Consider the following 21171-nt stretch of genomic DNA (forward strand, 5'->3'; position numbering starts at 1 on the left):
GTGTCCCCCTCACGGATTCCCGCCGCCACCTCGAGCCGTCATTGCGGGTCTGGGGGTTTTTATTACCGATCCCCCTCCCCACAAAAAAAAACCCAAAGGGGATTTTTACCCCCCCGTCCCTTCCTCCAGGACCCCCTCCCCACCCCTCAGTCGAGTTTTCGAGCCCCCAGTTTTGGGGGGCCCCGGGGACCCGCCCGGCGCTTGGCCTCGAGCTCGCGGCGCCGCTGCTGCTCCCGCTGCCGCCGGCCCGGGGGGGGCCCTGAGGGGACACGGAGGTCACCGGGGGGGTGACAGGGAAAATGGGGGTCAGGGGGATCAGGGGGACGAGTAGGGGGGTCAGGGGGATCAGGGGGAGGGACAGGGAGAGGGCGGCTGGGGGGGTCTCTGGGAATGGGGGTTCAGGAGGATGGAGGGGTCCAGGGGTCACTGGGGGGGTCTGGGGTCCCAAGGACACCGGGGAGGGGTCCTGGGAGGCAGGGGAGTCCCTCGGGGGCATCGAGGGGTCCTGGGGAGGGATCCCAAGGGGGTTTTGGGGGTGGGGGAGCACCCGGGGGGGGTTTGGGGAGATCTCTGGGGGGGTTGAGGGAGTCTGGGGGTGTCCTGGGGGTCCCGGGAGGGGTCTGGGGGTTCTGGAGGTCCTGGGGGAGGTCTGGGGGTCCTGGGGGAGGGTCTCGGGTAGTCTGGGGGAGGTCTGGGGGGTCCCAGAGTTGTCCTGGGGGTCCTGGGTGTGTGTGGGTGTGTCTGGGGTGGGTCAGGGGGTGTCTGGGGTGGGTCTGGGGGTGTCCTGGGGGGGGGGGTCTCACCGTGCTGGCTGGGCAGCGCCTCCCAGGCGTCCTCAGTGCCCCACTCGCCCCCCACCCCCCACCCCCCCTCGCCCTCATCACCCCCCCCGGCTGGGGGAGGGGCGCTGGGGGGGGGTTCTGTGGGGGTGTGGGGCTGCGCGGGGGTCCCCAATTCCTCCGGGCTGCTGGCGGGGGGGCTCCGGGGAAGCTCCATGTCCTCGGGGACACACACACACACAGAGGTGAGGGGATGGGGAGGGGTCACACTGTGCCCCCACCCCCCCTTCCCAAGTGTGACGACCCCCCCCAAACTCACCTCCAGACTCCCCCAGTCATCATCCCACCCATCGGCATCTTCCAGGGGGGGCTCCTCGGGGGGGGGCTCCTCGCTGGGGGGCTCTGGGGGGGCAAAGTGAGGGCTCAGAAGGGGTCCCCAAGCGCGGGGGGGGGCGGGGTCAGGAATTGTGGGGAAGGGTCACTCACCTTTTGGGGGGGCCGTGGGGCTCTCGGCTGGGGTCTGCGGGGGTCCCTGTGTGGGGGGGGGCTGTGCGGGGGCCGCCCCCCCCTCGCCCCCCATCAGCCTTGCGGTCAGGGAGGTGACACCGGTGACAGCCCAGGACACGGCCGCCCCCAGCCCCCCCGCGCCCCCCCCCGGCACGGCGGCCGAGCTGGGGGTGTCTGTGGGAGGGAGGGGAGGGGGTCACGGGGGGTGGGGTGAGGGGGCGACACCCCTAAACCACCCCCATGTCCCCCCACCCCCTTTCCCCCCCATCCCAATTCCCTCCCTTTCCCCCAGAACTTCATTTCCCCCCACCCCCCATTTTTGGCCCCCCTCCCCAATTTTTGGCCCCCCTCCCCAGTTTTTGGCCCCCCTCCCCACAGTCTTTGCCCCCCCCGCAGTTTCTCACCCCCCTCCTGGACCCCCCCGGCCTCGGCCGCCGCCTCCAGCTGCTCCAGGAAGCTTCGAATGGCCCGGAACGCCTGGGGGGGGGCAGGGGGACCCCAACAGTGAGAGACCCCCGGGACCCCCCCCCCCCCTTGATAGCACCCTGACCCCCCCACCCAGGAACCCCCCAATTGCTCTGAGACCCCCCCCAGCACCCTGACCACCCCCCCAGTTACTCCAGGACCTCCCCACAATTGCTCTGGGACCCTCCCCAGCACTCAAACCCCCCTCCCCAATTCCTCTGTGTCCCTCCCACCCCCCCCAAACCCCCCTCCCCATCACCCAGACCCCTCCCCAAATTCCTCCAGCCCCCTCCCCACCCTCACCTGCTGCCGAACCCCAGGGTGGGGGTCCACGGTGAGGGCGCACAGGGGGGGCAGCACCCGGGCCGCCACCTCGGGGGGGGAGTAGCAGCCGTGGGTGGCGGCGAAGGCGGCGACGGCCGCGGCCCGGGCCGGGGGGAAGGGGTCCCGGGTGGCCCTGGCCAGGGCGGGGGCCAAAACCCGCCGGCGGGTCTGGGGGGACAGGGGGACAGTCAGGGGGGACAGGGAGTGGGGACAGGGGGACAGGGAGGGGGGACAGTGAAGGGGAACAGGTGACAGTGAGGGGGGTCAGTGAGGGGGGACAGGTGACAGTGAGGGGGGACAGGTGACAGTGAGGGCGGGACAGTGAGGGGGGACAGGGAGTGGGGACAGGGGGACAGTGAGGGGGGACAGGTGACAGTGAGGGGGGGACAGGGAGTGGGGACAGGGGAACAGGTGACAGGGGGGACGGGGAGTGGGGACAGGGGAACAGGTGACAGTGGGGGGGGACAGTCAAGGGGGGACAGGGAGTGGGGACAGGGGGACAGTGAGGGGGGACAGGTGACAGTGAGGGGGGTCAGTGAGGGGGGACAGGGGGACAGTCAGGGGGGACAGGTGACAGTGAGAGGAAGCAGTGAGGGGGGACACGTGACAGTGAGGGGGGTCAGTGAGGGGGGACAGGGGGACAGTGAGGGGGGACAGGTGACAGTGAGGGGGGACAGGGAGTGGGGACGGGGACAGTGAGGGGGGGACAGGTCTGAGGGCAGACAGGGGGACAATGAGGGGGGAGAGGGGACAGGGGGAGGGGACAGGATCTGGGAAGTGACATGGGGACAATGATGGGGGACAGGGTAAAGGGGTCCTGGGTGGCTCAAACCATGGTGGGGGGGTCTGGGGTGGGGGGGCACAGGGGAGAATGGGTACTGGGCCAATTTGGGGGGGTTCAGGGGGGTCTCAGAGCTCACCTGGGCGGGCAGGTGGGGGGCCAGGCGGCCCAGGCACAGCGTGGCGTTGCAGCGCAGGGGTCCCAGCGCGTCCCCCCCCTGCACCCGCAGCAGCAGCCGCGGCAGCTCCCCCCCCCTGCGCCCCTCCCCCAGCTTGGGCGCCAGCAGCACCATGGACTGGGGGGAGGGGACACACAGAGGGGGGGTCAGGGGGCACCCCCGGATGGGATTTGGGGGGGGGTTCTGACCCATTCGGGGGTGCCCAGGTGGTTGGGGGAGTCTCACCCCGTTTTGGTGGATTTGGAAGGACATTGCCAGGTTATTTGGGGGGGGGCTACAGGGGATTGAAAAGTTCTACATATTTGGAGGGGGGTCCCCACTCAGTCCCACCCATTTGGGGGGGGTCCCCATTCAGTCCCACCCATTTGGGGAGTACCCAGGTGGTTGGGGGGCTCCCTAGGTGGGTTTGTGGATTGCTGTTTAATTTTTAGAAAAGTCTCCAGGTGGTTTTGAGGGATCCCCAGGTAACTTCTGGGGGAGTCCCAGGAACTCTGGGGGTCCCGGGTGATTTTGGGGGCAGTTCCCAGGTGGTGTGGGGGTCCTGGGTGATTTTGGGGGCGGTTCCCAGGTGATGTGGGGGTCCTGGGTGATTTTGGGGGCGGTTCCCAGGTGATGTGGAGGTCCTGGGTGATTTTGGGGGCGGTTCCCAGGTGATGTGGGGGGCCTGGGTGATTTTGGGGGTGGTTCCCAGGAGATGTGGGGGTCCTGGGTGATTTTGGGGGCGGTTCCCAGGTGATGTGGGGGTCCTGGGTGATTTTGGGGGTGGTTCCCAGGTGATGTGGGGGTCCTGGGTGATTTTGGGGGTGGTTCCCAGGTGATGTGGGGGTCCTGGGTGATTTTGGGGGCGGTTCCCAGGTGATGTGGGGGGCCTGGGTGATTTTGGGGGCGGTTCCCAGGTGATGTGGGGGTCCTGGGTGATTTTGGGGGCTCACCTTGACTGTCTGCTCACGGATGGCCGGGTTGGAGTCCAGGAACCCGTGGGCGACGTGGGGGAAAATTTGGGAATCCACGGTGGCCTCAGGCAGGAACTCAATGTACTCCTCGAGCTGGGGGGGAGCTGTGAGACCCCTGAACGCCCCCAGGGACCCCAAAAACCTCGGATCATCCCCCCCATGGATCCCCCAAGCCTCCTCTGAGCTCATGAACCCCCCCCAAAGCCCACAGACCCCCTCCCTTCCCTCCCAGTCTGAGCCCAGTCCCATCCCAGTCCTTTCTAGTCCTTTCCCAGTCCCATTCCAGTCCCTCCCAGTCCCATCCCAGTCCCATCCCAGTCCCTCCCAGTGCTCCCAGTCACCAGCTGCAGCAGGCGCAGGCGCAGGCCCCGCTCAGGGGACGAGAAGAGCCGGACGAGGACGGGGACGATTCGCTCCTGGTACTCGGGGGGGTCCAGGACCTTCGCCACCTGCGGGGGGAGACCAGGGGGTATGGGGGTTATTGGGGGGGCTTTTGGGGGTCCCACCTGCAGCAGGGAGGGGCAGGGAGGTTGTGGGTGGGATTTGGGGGATCAGGGAGGTTTTAGGGGGGGCTTTTGGGGGGGTCCCACCTGCAGCAGGGAGGGGCAGGGAGGTTGTGGGTGGGGTTTGGGGGATCAGGGAGGTTTTAGGGGGGGCTTTTGGGGGGGGTCCCACCTGCAGCAGGGGGGGCAGGGAGGTTGTGGGTGGGATTTGGGGGATCAGGGAGGTTTTAGGGGGGGATTTGGGGGTCGCACCTGCAGCAGGGAAGGGCAGGGAGGTTGTGGGTGGGATTTGGGGGATCAGGGAGGTTTTAGGGGGGGATTTGGGGGTCGCACCTGCAGCAGGGAGGGGCAGGGAGGTTATGGGTGGGATTTGGGGGATCAGGGAGGTTTTAGGGGGGGCTTTTGGAGGGGGTCCCACCTGCAGCAGGGGGGGCAGGGCGCTGGCATCGGCGCTGCCCAGCTCCAGGGCCTCGAGCAGCCTCGGGAGCAGCTTGTGCCTCCGGAAGGGCCCCGGGAGGGACTCCAGGAGAGGGGGCAGCTCCTGCAGGAACGTCCGGCGCTCCGAGGGGTCCCGGACCTGCCAGGGGGGTCCCAGAAACACCCGGGGGGTCAGGGGGGACAGCACAGGATGGGGGGGACACGGGGATGGGGATGAAGATGAGGGAGAGGTTGAAGGAACAGGGATGGGAATGAGATGAGGATGGGAGAGCAGGGAGCAAGGGATGGGGATTAAGGAACGGGAATGAACATGAGGAATGGGATGGGGGTGAGGATCAAGGAACGGATCAAGAGGCAGTGACAGGGATGAGGATGATGATGGGGAAAAAGGAACAGGAACGAGCACAAAGATGAGGAGACAGGGATGGGAATGAGGATGAAAGCACAGGAATGAACACGAGGATGAGGATGGTGGAACAGGGATGAAGCGAGGCTGAGGCCCCACCTGGAAGTGCTCGAGGAAGAGCCCGGTGCGCACCAGGGCACAGGCCAGGAAGGCTCCAGGGCGCTGCAGCCGCTCCAGGAGCGGCCCCGGGCCCGGCCGGGCCCCCGGATCCGCTGCCACCAGCTCCGAGAAGGGCGGGATGAGCCCGGGGGGCAGCTGGGGGGACAGGGGGGACACGGGGTCAGGGGCACCCCACGGGCTGGGGGGACAGGGGGACCCCTGAGGCTGGGGAGGTTCTGGAGGGTGAGCAGGAATTTGGTGGATCCACAAGTCTGGGAGGATCCCGGGTGTTTAGGGGTGCCCAGGGGGTTCCCAGGATTTTGGGGGGGGGTCCTGACCTTGCCGAAGCTGCGCAGAGCCCCCGGCCGGGGGAGGGGTCCATTGAAGACCTCCCAGATGAGGCAGCCCAGGCGCCACATGTCCCCTGCCCTGGTGGGGGCCGTGACAGTGGGGAGGGGGCACAGGAGACCCCTGTGGTCCTCTGAGCCCCCAGAGTGCCACCCCCTCCCCTCCCCCGTTTCCATGTCCCCTCCCCAACTCACCAGGGGTCCCCCTGCCCTCGGGAGGGGTCGCTGAGCTCGGGGGGGTCCTGGGGCCGGGGAGGGTCACCAGGAGGGCGGGTGGGGGTCCCCTCGCTGGTGGCCGCCACCCTCTCGAGCCCCCCCAGCTTCCACTCGCCCCCGGGGTCCACGAAGACGGCGTCGAGTCCCAGCGCGTGGTGAACGAGCCCCGAGACCCCCAGGAACGCCAGCGCCGTCTGGGGGGGACAAAAACCCCCCCAGTATTGGTAACCCCCCCACACAAAATGGTCGCCTCCCACTCAGGAGCCAAAAACCTCTCAGAAAGAAACCCCCCCCCCCCGGATCCCAGAATCCCCCCAGATCCTGGAGACCCCCCCAAGATCCCAAGGATCCCCCCACCCACCTGGGCCCCCCCTCCCCGCCCCAGATCTTAGGGTCCCCCCCACACCCCCGGATTGCAGGGTCCCCACAAAGGCCTCAGGGACCCCCCCTCAGATTCCTCCCAGACCCCCCCTCACCAGCAGCCGCTGCAGCCCCCAGGCCACCTCCTGCTCGCCCGAGTCCCCGCTCGGGGGGTGCAGCCTCAGGTGCCGCCGCAGGGGGGTCACGGCCTCTGTCACCAGGTACAGGCACTGCTCCGTCTGGGGGGGACACTCCGGGTCACCCCCACCTCCCGCTGTCACCCCCCCGTGTCCCCTCCAAGTCCTTGTTTGTGTCCCTCCTTTGTCCCCTCGCTGTCCCCACCATTCCTGTCCCCCAATGTCCCCCTGTCCCCTCCTGACTGCTCATTGCCCCTGCCACCATTGTCCTCTCATTGTCCCTATGTCCCCCCCAGTGTCCCCATCCCTTCATATCCCCCCACTCACTCCCAATCCCCTCATTCCCCCAGTGTTCCCCCATGTCCCTGTGACCTCCCCGCGGTGTCCCCGTCCCTGTCACCTCCAGGCTGTCCAGGTAGCCCAGGATGTTGGGGTGCCGGAGGCTGCGGAGCCGCTTCAGCCCCGCCCGGGCCAGCGCGGTGGCACCGGGATCCACCCCCGGGCCCAGGCTGTGGGCAAACACCGACACCGGAGCGCCATCGGCCTGGGGACACGGCGACAGTCAGGGGACACCGGGACAGGCAGGGAGGGGACAGCGGGGGAACAGCCCAGGGGGGAAAGGGGGGGACACTGTGGGGACACGCCGGGCCGGAGTAACGACAGGACAGGGGGACACGAGGGGACAAATGGAGATGTGGGGATAGAGACATCTGGGACCTGGCGATGGGGGACACACGGTGACGTGGGGACAGGTGACAGCGAGAGCTGGGGCACAAAGGGATGAGGACACCGAGGGACACCGAAGTGGAGACACCGAGGGGATGGGGGTCGCGGGGACATCGGGGGGGCTCGGGGCAGGGATGGCCATGCAGGGGACACACGAGGGGACACAAGACCACCCCCCCCACACCCCCCCCCACCTTGCGGCGCCCCCGCAGCAGCCGCCAGAGCGGGGCCGGGGCCGCGGGGTCCGGGAGCGGCTCCGCCTCGGGATCCGCATCGGGCGGGCCCAGCTCGAAGGGGAAGTCCCGCACCGGGTCCCGGGAGAAGAGCCACATGGCGGGGCCGGGCCCGCGCTCCCGGCGGCTCCCGGGGCGCCGAGCGGGTCCCGGGGCCGGAGCGGGCCCGGAGGAAGCGGCGGCGGCGCCGGGCGGGAGGATCCGGTGACGGACCGGGGGGGCGGGGCCTCGGCGAGCCAATGAAAGGCCCAGGGTGGGGTCTGGATGAGCCAATGAGAGGGTGGGGGTGGATAATGGGAGGAGCGAAGGGCGGGGCCCGGAAGAGCCAATAAGGAGCTGGGGAGGGGCCTAAAAGAACCAATGAGGGATCAACAATGGTGAAAGGGCGGGGCGAAAAGGAAGCGAGGCCTAAACCAGTGGGAAGGCGTGGCTTGTAAGGGACACGCGGCAGGAAGCCGCGGTGACGTCACCAGGCGGACCCAGCCCGCGTTGCTATGACGTCATGTGCACCACGGTGACACCCCCACCCCACCCCACCCCAGCCCCAATGACGACACAAGGCCGGTCTGGACTCTGCAGTTTATTGGTCACTGGGGGTCCCTGTCGCGATAATGGGGATTCCCTGTGATACAGCGCCCCCTCACGGTCCTGGGTCCTCTGAGCAGCACGGGGCCCTGTCACGATACAGGAGCACTGTCGTGACAGGGGGGTCCTGTTTTGATACTTGTCTTGAGAGCGATCCAGGGTCCTATCGGGATATGGAGCCCTTGCAAAATGTGGATTCTTATCGCGATAGACGATCCCTGTCGTGATATGGGGAATCCCCCGTCCTGGAACCGTGGGTCACCTGGTGCGGGGCTCTGGGAAAATGAGGAGCAGGGGGTCCCTGTCACGATAATAGGGGCTGTGTCACCAAAAGGGGTCCCTGTCACAACATGGGAATAAATGAGAGGGGTCTCCCATCATGATAATGGCTCCTTATTGCAATACAAGGGCTCCTGTCGCGATATAAAGTCCCTGTCGGGATATGGGGCTCATCCTTTTCTCTGGATTTCGAGATCCCCGAGTCAAGGAGGAGAAATGGGGGGGGGGTCTCCACCACAATATGGGGCTCCCTGTCGTGATATGAGGGTCTCTGTCACGATAGGGCCCCAGGCCAGCAGCAGCAGCGCCGCGGGGAGTCGAACCCCGCCCCGGGGGGTCCCGGGGGTGCCACCACCGGCGCCTTTTGCTTTTTTTTTGGCCTTTTTGGGTCCAGAGGAGAAAAAGCAAAACCTGAGAAAACGGGGAAAAGTTTTCTCAGGAAAAGAAAAAACCTCCCGAAACGGGGAAAAATAAAAAAAAACCAAGAAAACCTCCCCAAAACGGGTCCGGCCCCGCCCCACACGATTTGGGGCAAAATGTGGGGAATTTGGGGCCGGAGCACACCCGAAAACGAGCACTTTGGGGGGTCTGGGGCCCAGCACGTGCCCCCGGCGCAATTTGGGCGGAGAAATGGGGATTTTGGGTCAGAGTCACGGCCCAGGCGCAAAACAGACTCAGAAACGGGGATTTGGGGTCACAGGCGCGTCCCGGTCGCAAAATTGGGCTGGAAATTCGGAATTTAGGGCGCAAAATGGGCTCAAGCTGGGGGGATTTGGGGTTAATCCCGTGCCCCCGGAGCACGACGAGGTCAGAAACGGGGATTTGGGGTCGGACGCGCGATCCGGGCGCAAAAACGGGGATTTTGGGGTTCATCCCGCGCCCCCCTCGCAGCTTGGGCCGAGAACGGGGGATTTTGGGGTCGGCGCGTCCCGGGGCCCCGCCGGTACTTACTCTGCTGGCTCACCTTTTCCTGCCTCTTATTTTGGGGGGAATTTCTAGTTTTTAAGCCTTTTTTTGGAGCAAATTGTCCATTTTGGGACGAATCAAGGCGGTTTTGGCACTGTCACTGTGGGGAGGGGAGAGAGACAACACCCAACCCCCCATCCCCAACACCTGCTCCTCCATCCCTTTGCTTTGGGGGAAAATCCAGGGGAAATGGTTCAAAAGCTCCTCCCCCTCCCCAGGCACCACGCGAAGGCGCTGACTAAGCACTTTTTTTGGGTGAAAAACCCCTGGTTTTGGTTTAAATTCCCAGCTTGGGGGAGGGCCCTACGAGCAGCGCGTTCTGAGGCAATTTTAGCAATTTTGGGGTTTTTTTGGGGGGGGGGCAAAGCAGCCAAACCCAAAGCTCCCCCTCCCCTTCCATCCCTGGAGTGGCCCATTTTGGGGTGAAAGCGGCACAAATACCAATTTCTGGCTCCCTACTGTTCCTGCAGACCCTGATTTGGGGTTTTTTTGCCCCAGTCTGGCTCTTGGAGGCTCCTCTGGCGGGGGCAGGGCCGGCGGGGCTGCAAAAAACACCCACGAGACCCCCCCCACACACACACCCTGTCAGCACAATCCGTTTTTTGGGGGGAAAAGCGGCCGAATCGGTCAAACCGCCCGAAGGTCGCGGTTTTCCGCCGGTTTTGGGGGGATTTGGGGTCGGGAGGTGCCCGCATGCCACGTCCGGGGGGGGGTCCCCGCGCTCCCCCCGCCTCCCGACGCCCCAAACCGGCCGGAATCGCCCCAAATCCGCCGCCCCTCCCCCCACCCCCGCGCGGGTCCCGGGGGGGGGCTCAGGGTGGGGGAGGGGCGCACCCGGTACCTGCCACCGCCGATCTGGGGGGGGGGTTTTGCCTCAAATTTGAGGCTTCCCCGCCCCTTGCTCGCTCCTACACTTACTCGTTTTGGGGACAAAAGTCTAAATTTAACCATTCCTGCTGCTGGTTTTGGAGAAAAAACCTGAAAACATGATTATTGTCCCCTCCCCCCACGCCTGCTCCAGCCCCTCCCTCCGCGGGGTTTTTGGGGGGGTTTTACTTTTTTTGTTTTTCCTAAGGAAAGCTCCCGGAGCCTCATTCCTGCTCTTCCAGCTTCACTTTGGGGCAAAAAAGCTTCTTTTTGCTGCTGCTGCTGACTCCTCTCACTTGCGGCTGCGGAAAGGGCGGAAAACACCCCAAAACCGCCCCCTTCCCACCAAAAACCGACCTCCCCAAAAAAAATGAAATGAAATCGATTCTTACTTCTCTGCATTCCCCAGATCTGGGGGTTTTCTCCTCAAATCCCTGCCGGAATCTCCTGAGCGCGTTTTGAGTGCAGACTGGCCTTTTCTGGTTAAATCCTCTTTTTTTTTTTTTTTTTCCCTTTCCTCGGCTTTTCTCTCACCGTTTTTTTGCCTTTTTTTTTTTTCCCTGCGTTTTGCTGCTTCCCTGAGGGGGGAAAAAAACTCGAGACACCCCCTTCCCCCTCCCCCTCCCCAAAAAAATACAGAACATTTCTTTGATTATTTCTCTCCCTTTTTTTTTTTATCACCGGCCCCTCCCGCGCGACGCCTTTGGGATAAAAACAGAAGATTTTGGACACTTACTGAGCGGCGCCGGCGGGAGCGGCGGAGCCGGAGGGCGCTGGAGGAATTTGGGGGGTTTTCCCCATTTCTGGGGAGTTTAATAGAAAAAGGGGGAAGGGGGAGGGGCGACGGCGGCGGCGCCTGAAACGACAGAACCCCAAAACCCCCCAAATCCCCCCAAAATTCCCAAACCCCCGGGGGGGTGGGGCCTCACCCGGCCGCTGCCTCCGGCTCCGTTTGGGGCATTTTCCTCAAATTCCTCAATTTTCCCGGCTCCGGGGCCCAAATCGGGATTTTTCTTCCTTTTTTCTCCCTTTATCCTTCTTTTTTCATTATTTTTCGCTTCTATTTTCTCCTCTAAATCCTCTTTGATTTTCTCTCATTTTTCCTCTCTTCTATTCTCTTCTATTTTCTCTCTTCTGATTTTTCCCCTGTTTTCTTTCACTTCCATCTTCTCAAATGTTCAGCACTTGGGTTTTTTTTTTCTATAATTTTCTATTTTCTTTTTTCTAGTTTCATTTTTTAATTGTATTTTTCTATTTATTTACAGTCTATTTTCATTTTTCTATTATTTTTTCTCTATTCTTCTATTTTCTATTTGTTCAATTTTCTTTTTTCTAATTTCTTCTATTTTCACAAATTTTCTATTTTTTTTTCTAGTTTCTTCTATTCTCCAATTTTCTTCTCTTTTTTTTTTCTATTTTCTTTTTTCCATTCTATGCTTTTTCAATTTTCTTTTTTTCCAATTTCTACTTTTGCAATTTTGTTTCTGTTTTCTTTTTTCTAAGTTTTTCTATTTTCTTTTTCTCATTTTCTTCTATTTTCTCTCTCTTTTTTGTTCTATTTTCTTTCTCTCCTTTTTTTCCTCTCTTCTCTCTGCTCCTCCCCTGCCCAACTGCCGCCATTTTACCAAAAAGTCCTTTTTTCCCCCCAGATGGGGCCACTGCGAAGAAAAACTTTCCTTTCCCTGCCGACTCCATCTTCACTCTTCAATTTTTCTGCTCTTCCCTCAAAATTGGCTCCTCTCAATCCATCCTGAGCCTGAAAATGCCGCATTTCACCCCAAACCGGCCGCCCCCGCCTGCGCTGCCCGGCCCGGCCCCACTTGGGGGACAAAATTACATTTTTTTAAAAGCTTTAGGAGCTTTTGAAAATGAAAATTAAATTCAGGAGCTTTTTTAGCAGAAAACAGCGTATCGAGCGCTTTTTCTTTCTTTAAATTAAAGCAGCTTAAAAAGCTCTCTTTTCATTAAAATCGCCCCAGCTTGCTCCGGCTTATGAAAATATCACATTAGGATATTTTAAGAATTAAAGAGCTGCGAGAGCTGCCTTTTCTCCCAGAAATCGGCTTTGAAAGCAGCGATTTCTTAAAAACCAGCCCTAGAAGCTTCGGTTTGAATAAAAACCAGCTTTAAGAGCTTTTTTAAGGTTTTTCATTCATTTTTTTGTTTCAGTTAAAAGTGCCCCGGCTTGCCCCGGCTTTTCCCATTACTGGAATCGCCGATTTAAGGATTTTTATAGAAACAAAGCAGCTTTAAGAGCTCAGTTTTCCTTAAAGGAAACAGCTTTTATCTCTTTTCTTTAAATAAATATTTAAGAGCCGCTTTTATGAAATAAAGCAGTCTTAGGAGCTCCTTCTATAGAATACCGCAGCTTTAAGAGCTTCTCGTAGGCAATAAAGCCAATTTTGGAGCTCTCGGTAGGAAATAAAGCCATTTTAGGAGCTTTTTTATATAAAATCGAGCAGCTCGAAGCGGTTTTGGGCCGAATTTGGGCCGTTTCGGGGCTGGTTCTCGGCCGGGCGCAGCCGGCGCGGGGCCCTCCCTTATAAACGGCCCAGCGCCGCCCCCGCGGGGGCGACAAAATAGTCCCTAAAATAGCCAAAAAAGGGCAGCAACCCCCAAAATCCCCCCACCCAATCCACCGCCCCCAGTGTGAAAAATCTCATTTTTTCATTATTTCACATTTTTTCCCCTTTTCTTTGATTTTTTCCCCTCACAAACGGCGCTCCGCCCCTCCCCCCGCAGCCGTGGGCCTTCGGCCGCGCCACGAGGTCCAGCACGAAAATGGTTAAATTTAACAGCGAGTTTTTGGTTCGGTTTGGCCAGTTCTGCCCTAAAATCCCTCGCTTCGACCTTCCCGGGTGGTGTTAGAGGGTTTTTTTGGGGGGTTGTTTTTTATTCATTCATTTTACTCGGGTTTTTGCTTTTGCTGCGTCACGGGGCTGGGCCGCTGCCAAAAAGGCGCCGTTTCTCCTCAAAAGGGTCACAAATCTTGGGGGGAAAAAAAAAGTTCTTGAGGGAACACAGACCCCAAAGCCCAAATTTTCACCAAAAGCCCAAACAACCCTTTTCAAACCCTTTTTTCCACCCTGATCCAGCACAGCCCTAACCACCATTTTATTTTCCTTTTTCGTGACAGAAATGCATCAAAATCTCTGTGTTTCACCCCATTTCAGGCCATGCCGAGTCATGGAAGTCTCTGTTTTCAATAAGGGGGATAAAACCCCACTATTCTGAGGCATTTAAAGGCTTTTTAAAGGCATTTTAAGGCACTTTTTTTTGGCATTTTGAGACGTTTCCGGGCAGGAAATGACACCCCAAAAGTGCTGGCAGGGAGGGCACAACCCCCCCACCCCAACCTTTTAATTATCATTCATTAAAGCTGCTCTGGGGCTAATTAAAGCTGCTGATGAAACCGATGAGGCATTTTGGGGGTGTGGGAGGAGCTGTTCCGACATTTTTGGGGCGTTTCCTGCTGGAGGAAATATTTCCTTATTAATTATTTTCTGGGCTATTCCACCATTAAGGCTCTGAAATGTAATTTTTTTCCTCCTTTTCAGGTGCTGGAAAAGGCCTCTCCCAAAAATACCCTGATTTTAGGGAAGGGTTATCTCAGTGATCATTTTTACAGCAATAATTCGCCCATTTGCAGCTGGTTTAAGCCCTGATTTAAAATTTAAAATCATTTTAGTAACTCGGCCATGGCCAAAGTTCATGTTTTCTGCATGAAAATACCCCAAAAGCTGCTTTTTCCACAGGAGCTCAGCCTGCAGAGGCCATTTTAAAACATTTCCTTCTAGAAAGATGCTCTTCACCACATCTTGAGTGTTTTTTATGAAAAAAAATAGAATATAAAAATCAGGTTTAGATTTTTTTTAAAAGATAAGATAGCACTAAAGCTTCTGAAGAACCTCAACAGCACTTTAAGGTGACTTTAAGCCATTTTTGGGGCCCAGGACACAGGTTTTGCCCTCAAAAATCGCCACTAAGCCAAACCCTGCAGCTTTTCAGCTGCTTTTTAAACACCAATGGCCGCTTTTAAACCCAAAGTGAGAGGCTGCCCCTCCAGTCTTCCTAACCCCCTTTCTTAGTGTGTTTTTGAGGCAAAACCACCTCAATTCTTCACTCTAAACCCACCATTTCCTAGAGGCTTACCAGCTTTTTAAAACCCGACCCTTTTTAGCGACTTTTCCCACAAAAATTACCTCACGAAAAGGGGCGCGTGCAAGGGGGAGAACTTCATGGCACCCCCTCCTCCGCGGGACCCCCTCAAACCGCCGTTTAATGGTCACAGACCCCCTCCCCCCGCTCGCTCCCCTCCCCCACACACCCGACTTTCATTCTGCCCCTCCCCCACGCTCATTTACAGGCGGAAAAAAAAAAAATTTGGGGGCGGGAGCGGCCGCGGAAGGATCCGGCGGAGGGATTCCAAGTGAAGAGACCTCCGGTCATGTGGTCGGCGGAGGGATCCGGACGCGGAGGGATCCGAGAGTGATGCGTCAGTGGGCGGGTCCACGCGGAGACCCCGCCCCCTCACCAGGCCCCTCCCTTGGCTTTGCCGCAGTCGCCGCGGGGGCGGCGCCGGGGGCGGGGGCGCGGCGCCATCGCTCCGTGCGCTCCGCATTGGGCGGGGGAAGCGCCGAGTCACCTCCGCCGTGTCCGGAGAGGCTGAACGGTTTAAAAAAAAAAAAAAAAAAAAAAAAAAATCGCCCTTTTCTCCTTGGTTTTACCTCAGAAAAGCCCTAGTTCTTTCAGGAAAATGTCATTTGCCTCAGAAATGGCCGACTTCTGTCAGAAAATGACCGATTTCTCTGAGAAAATGTCCGGTTTGCCTCAGGAACGTTTGATTTTACCTCATCAATGTCGCATTTCCCTTTGAAACGTCTGGTTTGTCTCAAAAAGGTTTGATTTCCTCAAGAAGTGTCCAGTTTGCCTCAGAAGTGTCCCATTTGCTTCGAAAATGTCTTACTTCCCTCAGAAATGTCCGATTTGTATCAAAAAATGCTTCATTTCCCTCAGTAAGTTCCCGATTTGGCCCAGAAATGTCAAATTTTACCTCAGAAATGTCAAGTTTGACCTCAGAAATGACTTTATTTTCCTCAGAAAATCTCATTTTTATTCAGCCATAACCCGCTCCCCCCCCCCCCCCCAAAATGGCGCCTCCCCACAGGAGCAGCCCCGTGAGGTGGGGGGGGGACCCGCGTCCTTCACGATTTCCCTCAGGTAATATTTATTCCAAAACATTTCTTTATCCTATTAAATATTTAGATTTTCTTCGTTTTTTTTAGTTTGTGAATGTTGGATTTCAGAGCAGTTTCTCTGTGTTCTTTAGGCCCCGGTAACACCAACCCCTCACCCAGCACAAACCTCTCACCGGTTCTTCCTTAAAAAATCTTTAAATTTCTAAAAAGCACCTTAAAAAAATGAAGTTATTCAGGACTGAGGCGGTTTTGCCGCAGAGTGTAGGCGTGTGGGGTTTATGGGTAGAAAATGTGATAGTTTGGACAAACGCAGCCCTGCTGGGTGGGAAAAGAAAGGAAAATAGGGTTAAATAGGAAATAGGGGGATTTGGGGTGGGTCTGTGAGGGTCCCAAATGGACACCAAGCAATGCCCCAAAATCAGCAGGACTTGCCTCAAAAATGGTGGAATTTGTCCCAAAGGTTTCATTAGTGCTAAAGAGAGGGAGAAGTCCCTGACACAGGTGACAGGTGTGACAGGTGTGACACGCGTGTCCCTGAGTGCCCAGCCCGAAATGGCCGCTGCTGTCACGTGGGGCCGCCATTTGGCTACGTTGGCCCCAAACCCCCCAGAATTGGCCCCAAACCCCCCAGAATTGGCCCCAAACTGCTGCAGCTTGTCCCAACCCCCCCCCCGAATGGACCCCAAGCTGCCTGGAACAGGCCCCAAACCCCCCAGAACTGGCCCCAAAATGTCCCAACTCCACTGAAAGTGGCCTCAGACCCCTCAGGAACTGGCTGGAAAATGCCCTGCATGATCTCATATCAGCTCCAAATATCCCAAACTAGCTCAAAACTGCCACGAATTAACCCCAAACGCCCCAAAAAAGTCGCAAATCACCCTGAATCACCTTTGATCTGCCCCAAGCCACCCAGAATCATCCCCAAACTGGTACCAATCTGCCTCAAACCGCTCTGGATTAGCCCCAAATCGACCCCAATTCGCCCCAAATTCCACCAAACCCTGCCTGGGGAGAGGGGGCGGGGGGGCAGTGCAGTTTATTGGGGGGGTGTGGGTACAAAGAGAGGGGGGGGGCTCCCAGTCTGAACTGGGAGGAGTTTGGGGGGCTCGGGGGGCTCAGCCCTGCTCGGAGCCGACTCCCCCCGTGCCCCCCGCCACGGGGCTGTAGGAGCCGCCCCCGCTCCCCCCCCGGCTGAAGAAGGACGCCGAGCGCCGGGGGGGCTTCACCCGCCGCAGCTCCTGCCCTGGGGGGGGGGACATTGGGGTGGGATTTAGGGCAGGAACCGCCTCGGGGTCCCCTGTGCCACCCCCGGGTGTCCCAATTCCCCCTGTACCCCCTGCCCCCTGCTCGTCATACTCCCCCCAAGGTCCCTGTTCCCCCCCGCCATGTCCCTGTGACTGCCCTTCTGTCCCCCTCCTCGACCTCATGTCCCCTACACCCCCCAAAAGCTGGAGTCACCCCATGTGTGTGTGTCCCCATGTCCCCTACGTCCCCCATGTCCCGAATGTCCCCAGTTGTCCCGGATGTCCCCCATGTCCCCGCTGTCCCCCGTGTCCCCGCGGTCCCCCATGTCCCCGCTGTCCCCCATGTCCCGGATGTCCCCCATGTCCCGGTTGTCCCCCATGTCCCCGCTGTCCCCCATGTCCCGGTTGTCCCTCATGTCCCGGATGTCCCCGCTGTCCCTGATGTCCCGAATGTCCCCAGTGTCCCGGCTGTCCCCAATGTCCCGGTTGTCCCTCATGTCCCGGATGTCCCCGATGTCCCCGCTGTCCCCCATGTCCCCACGGTCCCCCATGTCCCGGTTGTCCCCGATGTCCCGGTTGTCCCTCATGTCCCGGCTGTCCCTCATGTCCCCGCTGTCCCCCATGTCCCGGCTGTCCCCCATGTCCCGCTGTCGCCTGTCGCACCCTCCCGCACGTAGTCGATGGTCGCGAGGCGCTGCAGGCGGGGCCGGGTCACGCTCTCCTGCCGCCGCAAGGGGGCGCCACGCGCGCCGGCCGCCTCGGGGGGCGTGGCCGCGGCCGCAGCGGCGGGGGGCGGGGCCTGATCCTCGGGGGGCGGGGCCGCCCCGCCCAGCTCGATGCAGCACTCGATGAGGGCGCTCATCAGCTCCGCCTGGGGGCGCTGTCAGCACCAGACCGAGACCCCCGGGACCCCCCCCAGGGACACCCAAAACCCCCGGGACCCCCCCCTAGGGAACCCCCCAAGCTTTCTCCCCAGGACACCCCACTAGAGCCCCCCCCGGGACTCACAAACCCACCCAAGGCACACCCAAACCCCTCTAGGAACCCCCCAGGGACCCCCAAATCCACCCCCAAACCGACCCCCTTGGGAACCCCAAACACATCCCAGGACCACCAAACCAACACCCTTGGGATCACCCCAGGACCCCCAAACTCACACCTGGGGCCTCCAAACTATCCCCCAACACTCCCAAACTGACCCTCCCAGGATCCCCAAAACCCCCCATACTGATCCCCCAGGGACCCCCACCAGCTGCCCCCTAAAGTGCTCCCACACCCTCCCCCTGCTCCCCCCAAATTCCCTCCCCAGAGCCCCCCACCTGCCCCGTGCTCGCACCTGCGGGGAGAACACGCGCAGCAGTCGGTTCACGGGGGCTCCCTCGTGGTCCCCATCGAACTCCAACCACAGCTGGGGGGGCTCCGTGGGGTCCCCCTCCTGCCCCCCGGGGTCCCCGTCCTGCCCCACGGCCCCCACCAGCTCCCAGCACAGCTCGGGGTACGTCAGGGACAGCAGCACGTGCTGGGGGGCACGGGGGGGTCACCCACAGAGCCCCACTGACCCCCATGTGCGCCCCCAGACCCCCCCCAATACCTTCTGGCGGGGGTCAATGATGGTGACCCCCTCGAGCCCCACGGCCACGCTGACGGGGCGCAGCCCCCCCCGGGCCAGCAGCCCCCCCGACGGCCGCTCAATGGCTCCCGGGAAAAAGGCACACCTGGAGAGGGGGAGGGGACACACCTGGGTCACCCCCAAACCCCAAACTCTGGTTCCCCCCCAAATTCATGGGGCCCCGGGTGCAGTGTGGGGTCAAGATGCTGGAGGGGATCCTTGGGGGCCCGGATATAAAGTAACTTGGGGGTCTAGAAGGAGTCCTGGGGGGGGGTCACTGTGGGTCTGGGGGAGTCTGTGGGGCTCAGATATTGGGGGGTCCCTGGGAGAGCTCCCTGGGGGTGTGAGGGGCTCATTAGATGTCTCTGGGGGGCAGGGTGGGTGCACGGGGGGGGGTCTTTTGGGGGTTCCCTGGTGATCTGGTGGGGGGTCCCTGTCATTATGAGGGTGTCCCTGAGGTCTGCAAGGGGTTCCTGGGAGGGGTCTTGGTGAGGATTCCTGAGGGTCTGGGGGCACCAGTGGGGGATGTCCCATGGGGGGGTGTCCTACAAAGGTGTCCCTTTGAGGTGTCCCCTGGGGGTCTCTAATTGGGGGGTGTCCCATCGGGGGGGTGTCCCATCGGGGGGGGGTGTCCCATGGGGGTGTGTCCCCTGGGGTCTCTAACCGAGGCCCCCCCCCTCACCCGTAGCCGGGCAGGGCGTGGCAGCGGCGCAGGAAGTCCCGGTACAATCCGGCAGGGGGCGCCTCGGGGCCCGGCGCACGCGCAAACGCCTCGAGCAGCCGCTGGGCGGGGCCCGGCTCGCGCGAGCGCCGGAACAGCGCCCCCCAGCGGGCCGGAGGACCCGGCGGCAGCAGCTCCCCCAGCAGCGGCCTGGGGGCGACACCGGGGGGTCGGGGGGGGGGGTCACACGGGGCGGAACACGGGGGTCAGGGGGTACCGTGTGGCTAGGGGATGGGGGTTCCGTGGGGTGGGGCGGTCCCAGGTGTGGGGGGGGTCTTCCAGGTATGGGTCCCAGGTGGAGGGGATCCCGTGGGTGGTCGCGTGGGAGGATCCCAGGTTGGGGGTCGCGAGGGTGGCCATGGGTGGGGTCCTAAAGGGAGTCCCAGGAGTTCCCACAGGTGGGGGTCCCATGGGCAGGGGTCCCGCGGGCAGGGTCCGGCCGGTGCTGACCGCAGGCTGAGCTCCGTGTGCCGGCCGGGCTCGAAGGGCCCCAGGCGCAGGCGGCAGCTGAGCCCCCCCAGCTCGGCCGCCTCGGGGGGGTCCACGGGGTAGCGCCCCCCCTTCAGCTGCTCCCGCGCCTCCTCATAGAGCAACCGGAGCAGCTCCTCCTCCTGCAGCTGAGACCCACAGACACCCCCAGGTCACCCAGAGAGACCCCAAAACCACCGCAGACCCCACCCTGAACCCCCCCGTGACCCCCTCCCATGGATCCCCCCCATACCGGGGACCCCCCCTGTCCCCCCCTCACCTCCAGCTCGCGGCTCTTAGGGAAGAACACGTTCCTGCGCAGCTGCAGACACGGCTCATCTGGGGGGGCAGGGGGTCAGTGGGACCCTCGAGGGGACCCTCCTGTCCCCAAAGGGTCCCCCCCCCGACCCCCCAGCCCTCACCTTGGGCGATGGCCGCGGGCGAGCCGAGGCTGAAGCGCAGCAGCAGCTCCGGCCAGTGCCGGACCAGGCGCAGGGGTCGGTGCCGCGGCTTCAGCTGCACCTCTGGGGGGGGACAAAGGGCTGGCACCCACTTGGGGACACGTGGAGACCCCCACGGGGACCCCCACGGGCACAGGGACCCGCACAGGGGCTCACGGACCCCCCACCCCATCCTCCAGGGGGATCCTCTCGTCTCCCTGTCCCTCATGGGACCCTCCAATGTCCCCTCCACAGCGAGCAGCTCTGCTCAGAACCGAGCTGTGACCCCACGACGCCCCCATACTCCCATGGTCCCATTTCCCTTCTGTGTCCCCATGTCCCCCAATGTCCCCCTGGCCTTCCCTGTCCCCCAAAGTCCCCCCTCACCGAGCAGCTCCGACCCCAACCACAGCGCGAGCTGTGACCCCGCCATGTCCATGTCCCCCCCAGTGACCATGTTCCCCCATGTCCCCCTGTCCCCCCATGAGCCATGTGTCCCCCATTCCCCCCCTGTCCCCCAAAGTCCCCCTGTCCCCCCTCACCGAGCAGCTCCGACCCCAACCACAGCGCGAGGGCGTCGCCGGCGGCGGGCGGGAGGCGCAGCGCCCCCTGCAGGCGGCGCAGCAGCTCCGCGGCCGTGGGGCCCGGGGGCGGCTCCAGCGGCAGCGGCAGCGCCGACCCGTCCGGCAGGTACAGCAGGGCTGGGGGCGCCGGGGGGCGTGAGACCCCCCCGGGACCCCCACATAACACCCGGGACCCCCGCACATCCCCGGGGACCCCCACACCGCCCCACAACCACCCCCGCACCGACACAGCCCCGACCCGTCCGGCAGGTACAGCAAGGCTGGGCGCGCCGCGGGGCGTGAGACCCCCACCCACGGAGTCCCAAACCCACTCGGGACCCCCAAACCTCCCCCGGGACCCCCACCTCCAGACGGACACACCCCCGGGACACACCCAAAGGACGCACGGGGGTCCCACGGCCACGCCCTCTCCCAGACCACCCCTCAAAGTGTCCCACGCCCCTCCGGGGGTCTCACGGCCCCCAAAGCGCCCCACGCCCCCCCTACCCACGGGGGTCCCACGGCCACGCCCACACCCGGACTCGCGGCCCCGCCTCCTCCCGTGGCCCCGCCCCCTCACCGGCGGCGCCCGGCGGGGCGGACGCGCCCTCCCCCTCCGCCTCCCCCTCCCCGTCCATGAGCGGGGTCACGGAGGGGTCACCGTGGGGTCACCGCGGGGTCACGGCTCCGCGCGCTCCTCGCGCCGGTCCCGCGCGCGGGGCGGAAGAGCAACGGGTGGGCGGAGAAGGCGGGGCCTATACCATGACGTCACTATGAGG

General features: G+C 61.7%; 2 protein-coding genes across 2 annotated transcripts; both read right to left on the reverse strand.

Moving 5' to 3' along the window:
• Nucleotides 1-41: 41 nt before the first annotated feature.
• On the reverse strand, nt 42-7657 carry SCYL1 (SCY1 like pseudokinase 1). Its single transcript, XM_059872270.1, has 16 exons — nt 7414-7657; nt 6894-7037; nt 6473-6595; nt 5976-6190; nt 5772-5862; nt 5434-5589; nt 4909-5067; nt 4329-4436; nt 3967-4080; nt 2996-3151; nt 2055-2243; nt 1691-1763; nt 1266-1460; nt 1099-1181; nt 804-999; nt 42-259 (listed from the first exon to the last, which is right to left on the reverse strand). Exons 1-16 carry the CDS (start codon nt 7549-7551, stop codon nt 147-149), a joined length of 2253 nt encoding a protein of 750 aa, XP_059728253.1. The 5' UTR covers nt 7552-7657; the 3' UTR covers nt 42-146.
• Nucleotides 7658-15217: 7560 nt separating this feature from the next.
• Nucleotides 15218-21148, reverse strand: FRMD8 (FERM domain containing 8). Its single transcript, XM_059872271.1, has 10 exons — nt 20973-21148; nt 20372-20530; nt 19812-19913; nt 19670-19728; nt 19372-19538; nt 18883-19071; nt 18183-18306; nt 17928-18110; nt 17255-17462; nt 15218-16590 (listed from the first exon to the last, which is right to left on the reverse strand). The coding sequence occupies exons 1-10, from the start codon at nt 21028-21030 to the stop codon at nt 16463-16465; spliced, it is 1377 nt and encodes a 458-aa protein (XP_059728254.1). The 5' UTR covers nt 21031-21148; the 3' UTR covers nt 15218-16462.
• Nucleotides 21149-21171: the final 23 nt, after the last annotated feature.

This window comes from Haemorhous mexicanus, chromosome 35 (genome assembly GCF_027477595.1).
Source record: "Haemorhous mexicanus isolate bHaeMex1 chromosome 35, bHaeMex1.pri, whole genome shotgun sequence".
Classification (NCBI taxonomy): domain Eukaryota; kingdom Metazoa; phylum Chordata; class Aves; order Passeriformes; family Fringillidae; genus Haemorhous; species Haemorhous mexicanus.

Excerpts from the sequence above, each read along its gene's own strand:
- SCYL1 (XM_059872270.1), bottom strand. The coding sequence starts at position 7,551 with ATGTGGCTCTTCTCCCGGGACCCGGTGCGGGACTTCCCCTTCGAGCTG. Across the intron at positions 1,461-1,690 it reads CGGGGGGGTCCAGGAGGGGG|ACACCCCCAGCTCGGCCGCC; the intron begins GTGAGAAACTGC and ends TCCCTCCCACAG. Across the intron at positions 1,000-1,098 it reads ATGACTGGGGGAGTCTGGAG|GACATGGAGCTTCCCCGGAG; the intron begins GTGAGTTTGGGG and ends TGTGTCCCCGAG.
- FRMD8 (XM_059872271.1), bottom strand. The coding sequence starts at position 21,030 with ATGGACGGGGAGGGGGAGGCGGAGGGGGAGGGCGCGTCCGCCCCGCCG. Across the intron at positions 18,307-18,882 it reads CACGCCCTGCCCGGCTACGG|GTGTGCCTTTTTCCCGGGAG; the intron begins GTGAGGGGGGGG and ends CCCCCTCTCCAG. Across the intron at positions 18,111-18,182 it reads TCATTGACCCCCGCCAGAAG|CACGTGCTGCTGTCCCTGAC; the intron begins GTATTGGGGGGG and ends CGTGCCCCCCAG.